Consider the following 5,218-nt stretch of genomic DNA (forward strand, 5'->3'; position numbering starts at 1 on the left):
TTAGTTTTGTAATTAACCAATTAACCCTAAACCAATTAGGTTTAAGAATAAACACACTTATATATAATAATATAACCTAACTATATATATATAGATATAGATATATATTCAGCGGCCATAAGCACTTACTTTTTGTATTTTCGGCAGAACCACCAAATTGAGAAAGTGGAATTTCTTTGGCAAATTATCTTTTCTCTCGAGTTCTTCCTCCATTCTTCGGCTAGCACCGGTTCTAACTCGATAGCTGTTCGTGCACCTGACTATAGAGATCTTACTACTTTGTGGATTCTTCAGCCGTCTCTAGAAGAGACAGTTGGGTAAGTTTTTATCCCTAAACGGATCCAAAAAGATTTTATTCAATCAATAGTTAACGGACAAAGATCAAACTAAATGGATTAGAAATAAATTTTAAACTGCAATTCCGTTGCGCTACAGTTGATTAACTGATAATAATCCCTAACAGTTTTACTTTAGATCAACCTCGTTTTTGGTCCGTTCTCCTTTGGGTAGAATTTTGGTTTAATTATTCCTTCCACGTGACGACCAGAATTACTCCTTTCAAAGCTCTTTATGGTTGTGAGCCCCTTTCCATCCTCCAATATGTTTCCAGAGAAATTCAAGTAGAAGCAGTGGCTAGGGACTTATAAGACCATGATAAGGCACTTAAACAACTCCAGCACCGCCTTTGGTTATCCCAACAATATATGAAATAGCATACCGATAATCAGAGGGAAGTAGAATTAGCAATGGACGATTTGATGTATCTTAAGCTTAGAGCACATAAGCAACAGTCTATCATTCACTGTGTTTTCTCCAAGCTTGTTGCTCGTTATTTTGGCCCTTTTCAAGTTGCAGGAAAGGTGGAGAGTGTTGCTTACATGTACATCTCCCATTGTGTCTCTATTAAAAAAATACTAATAGCCTTATTCCACGCTCCACCACTCTACCTCCAAATTTAGATTTGTACCCTTCCATGCATCTGCTACCCGAAAAGGTACTAGCTTCTCGTAAAGAATGTCTCCCAGAAAGAAGAAGCCACATAGGATCTGTAACACCTAGCTGGCAAAGCCATAGAGGATACCTAAGTTAATTATTGTATGGTATCTAGAGGAAAAGTTGTTACATCTAAGGGTGTGAGCTGCTGGGTTCATTCTATTATATAGAGTAGTTTGTTTGGATGAAGGGTACACACTTTTGTATTTGCAAATCTGCTGTAAACCAGGGCTCTCATTGAGAGAGGGTCTGTTTACCTTTTTCATTTCACTTTCCTCAATCCCTTACTGTTCTTAAATTGTTTCTTATCATCCACCCCCAAATACCAAGTTAAATTACACAAGGACGCATGTCCATAGTGGAAAATAAACCAAAAATGACAGAGAAAAACTAAATAGCTTCAGGGGTGCAATAGCACCATTTACCGCGTGTTCTAGAAAATAAAATAGTCGCACTAATCACAAACCTAGCATTAGATTTTACATACATCTTATGGACATCTACTTCTTGAACTACTCAGATAGTAGTCACTATATCTGTGCATAAAGTAGAAAAGCTAATCCCTACGGCTCTATGTGCCATGAGTGTTGGCACTAATACATAACTACAAACAGATGCCCAAGGCCTTAAGAAACCATGGGATGTGCCATCAGCAATCACATGTCCATACCATCAAATATTTCCCCATCTTCCTCATGACTTGAATTGTCCACCATAAATCCCTCAGCAACTAAGTTACTGCAGTAAAAAAATCATTATTGCAACAAAAATTAAATTACTTCGACAGAAAATCAAAGACTAAAAAAAGGGAAATCATTAAATCATATTAGCACCTTAAACAGCAGAAGCGGAAGCTCACAACACGCTTCAGTTTCCGGTTATAGAAAAAAAAGCTGAAAGACCAGCTGCATGGCAAACAAAAGACACCCACATTATAATTCTTTGTTCTCCATGAGCCACAGCTGTAGGGAAGCTGAACGGATAAAAGTGCATAGTAGCAGAGAAAGAGTATATAAATGTTCAAGTCATGAAGAAGGTATAAATACTCACATAGCTCCTTTCTCTAGAAATGGGTCGGCATCAGAATCTGGATTGTAGCTGTAGATTTCGCATTCTGCTAGTTTCACAACCTGCATTTATCTATCATTAGATTCCCCCATGTAGAAGCACAGCCTTCATGTCTTTAAACTAAGAGTTATGCTCACCTCATCCAGAGCCTTGAACAATGTTTCCAACAAGGAATAACCCTCGTTTTCATTGATCCATTCCTTGACAAAAGAAACATTATAGCAGTATTAGACATGCCAAAGCTAAGGGCTTTAAAGATAAAAGTCTAGCCAAACAATTTCTATAGCAAACAAAAAAAGAAACAAGAGTAACAACCCCTCGGCTTACCAATAACGCAATAGTGTACCTAACACCAGTTACCTTTTAACCTCATTAAACTGGCTTTTCTAATTCAATCTAAATCACTCAGAATGCTCATCAATATAAAGAAAATATCAAAATAGGTCTGTTGTATAGCAACAAACATTGACAACATGTTATACACTACAGATAAAAGAGAAGGCGAGGATTAAGTATAACTGCTCAGAACTGGTGGATATTATTTCAAGCACGTAATAAAATGCAAGTTCAATGAGCCATTTTTATCTTTAGCCAAGACACATAAAACTGAAAGACAAAAAGGGAGATTGATATAAATATAGCATAAATCTCCTCAGTTTTTTGGGAGAGGCCTGAGGGGTTATGTTCAGAATGTATTGTTCTGTAGACATGAATTCAGAAACAAATAGTCAATACCTTTGATGCCTCAAACATATAGGTATCAAAAATCTGCTTAAAAGTGTCCCAGCTTTCCTCTGTGAAGAACTGATGAGCTTTCATAGCACTGAAAACCGCAAATATGTATGGCAATATCATAACGTAAAGGGAGAACAACAAAAACTAGTGTAAAAGCATATTAGTGCACGCCCCAAATAGTTCAATTCTGAAAGAATTCATAAACCTAAAAGAAACGAAAATGAAGAAATGGCCAAATTGGATTTGGGAAATGGAGAGACTTGAACTCTCAGCTCCTCCTAGAGCAACAGTTGTATGAACCGTCTGTCAAACCTTTTGACAACACTCCCATTGTAGTTAAGAAAGGATTATATATTGGGATGGCATGTCGCCCAAGAAGCTGACAATGGCATTACCCATAATCCTTCTTTTACTATCCATAACATCCAAAACAACATTAAGTACACGATTACCTGAAGTCATAATCCGGATAGATGTGATACAGTGTAAGAATAAGATAAATCAACGTCTTCCGACTGCAATAAGCATAAAGGAAAACTAGTCAAGGACATATTTTGTGTAATTACCATTTCTGAAACCCACCTAGGTTGCGGTCACCACCTGGATCTGCTCAATAAATATTCAGCTGGAGATGATGAATCGGTATCTGAAGACTTCCCCAGATAATCAAGGATCTGAATATAGATAAGTATCCCCAACCAGGAACAAATGATTTAGGAACACAAATATAATCGCCCAGACATATCCATTTGCACTCATATTTAGACACACATAAAAAGGCACTGAAACTGCTAAGTGCTCCTCACTGTTTGAAGGTTGATGGCAATTAAAAGGAAAGGAAAGCTAAATGCTTATAGTTTAACCTATCACAGAATCAACCTCATTGATGCACTATATATTCATCTTGGAAATAAAACAGCAGTGGAAACAGATTTCATCTAGAATCCAACCCCAAAGAATTATACTCCCTTTATTATTCCAGGTAATTTAAACACAATTTGATTGTAATGCAAAAGTCAAAAAGTATGATAATATGCATTTTTCAATAATGAAAATAATATTTGGAATTTTTTGTGCACCAAACACAACAACAGAATCCATTTCAAAAAAAAAAAAAAACAATTTGCATTTCTAGAGGAAGTCCAGCACTGGTCAGTATTGGCTATTCATAGGCATAACAACCATTAGTCATAGTCAACCACATGGACTGCCCCCTCCATCCCGCCAAAACAAGAGGAAAAGGAAATGGAAAAGAAAAAAGAATGATTGAACATTCAAGCATGCCTCCTAAAGTCAACTCCATCTTTCTATGACACGAGCCCAGAAAAGCATTACAGCAATAGAGCGTGTAAAAAAAATTAAATGCAAGCTCCTTGTTTAAATGGTACAAAACCCAAAAATCAGCCATTACCAGACAACTGGTACAAAGCATTTCATATACTGTACGTCAATATATTACCTCATGCTCCAAACTGAAAGAAAGCTTTTTGTCTGTTCCAGTATGTTTACCTTTACACAGTACATAGAGAACAAAAATATATCAATCACATCTCCCCACCCAATAAACTGAAATTTCATAACTTCATAATTAATTTGAATTTGCACTTACAAGAGTAAGCTTCTAGACATCCTTTGAATGTTCGTTCCCCCAAATTCAAATTACTTAAAAACTCGTTTATACTGAGGAGAAAGAGAAGATAAACAGAGCAGAAGATGAAAAATATTCAAGCCGGAAACAAAAGAGGGAAAAAACACACGCTCATTTTCTAAAATATTCAGATTCAAAAAGGTGAAAATATAATCGTAAAAACAAAATGTAAGTACGAAATTCGCAATTCATACCGTTCCAGCGGAGTATATTCTAAGAACTTCATAACGAGTTTTAATCAGACAGATATGAACGCCTCTTACCAATCTAAAAGAGGAAAAAGTCATGCAATCAACGCAATGGACATGAAATGGAAACAAATGAAGACAGACCAAGGGAAAGGGAAGTGGATCAATGGATTTACCTTTCGGACAAGTTAAATTGAAAACTTGAGAAAAAATGGGACCGATTTAATCAAAATTCAAGGCCACGGGGAAGGCGATGGTAAGGGATCGAAATGAACCCTAAATTCGAATATTCCAGAGGTGTTAGATTTACAAAAAATATTGGAGAACGCTATCGATTTTGAAATATTATTGCTCTTTTTGTATTTCGGATTCGAATATGCTTTGGAGGCTCCGTTGGGCCTTACCGGCCCATATCTAAAACATCTCACTATTTTTATCTTGAGAAATTTAGGCAAAAAGCATCCTGATCTTTCATTTTTCGATTCATTAAGTTCTTGATTTTTTATTTGGATACATTAGATTCTTGATCATTTATTTTTGGTCTCATTAAGTCCTTGATGACCAAATTAGTAAGTTGTGAACATCT

General features: G+C 36.2%; 1 protein-coding gene across 1 annotated transcript; it reads right to left on the reverse strand.

The window, feature by feature from the left end:
* Nucleotides 1-1,370: 1,370 nt before the first annotated feature.
* On the reverse strand, nucleotides 1,371-4,955 carry LOC136235814 (uncharacterized). Its single transcript, XM_066025859.1, has 11 exons — nucleotides 4,809-4,955; nucleotides 4,639-4,711; nucleotides 4,406-4,476; nucleotides 4,256-4,305; nucleotides 3,397-3,470; nucleotides 3,249-3,311; nucleotides 2,797-2,884; nucleotides 2,199-2,261; nucleotides 2,044-2,123; nucleotides 1,827-1,898; nucleotides 1,371-1,731 (listed from the first exon to the last, which is right to left on the reverse strand). The coding sequence occupies exons 2-11, from the start codon at nucleotides 4,668-4,670 to the stop codon at nucleotides 1,650-1,652; spliced, it is 675 nt and encodes a 224-aa protein (XP_065881931.1). The 5' UTR covers nucleotides 4,671-4,711; nucleotides 4,809-4,955; the 3' UTR covers nucleotides 1,371-1,649.
* Nucleotides 4,956-5,218: the final 263 nt, after the last annotated feature.

This window comes from Euphorbia lathyris, chromosome 1 (genome assembly GCF_963576675.1).
Source record: "Euphorbia lathyris chromosome 1, ddEupLath1.1, whole genome shotgun sequence".
Taxonomy (NCBI): Eukaryota; Viridiplantae; Streptophyta; class Magnoliopsida; order Malpighiales; family Euphorbiaceae; genus Euphorbia; species Euphorbia lathyris.

Excerpts from the sequence above, each read along its gene's own strand:
- LOC136235814 (XM_066025859.1), bottom strand. The coding sequence starts at position 4,670 with ATGAAGTTCTTAGAATATACTCCGCTGGAACG. Across the intron at positions 2,124-2,198 it reads TGTTCAAGGCTCTGGATGAG|GTTGTGAAACTAGCAGAATG; the intron begins GTGAGCATAACT and ends AGATAAATGCAG. Across the intron at positions 1,732-1,826 it reads TTCCGCTTCTGCTGTTTAAG|TAACTTAGTTGCTGAGGGAT; the intron begins GTGCTAATATGA and ends TTTTTACTGCAG.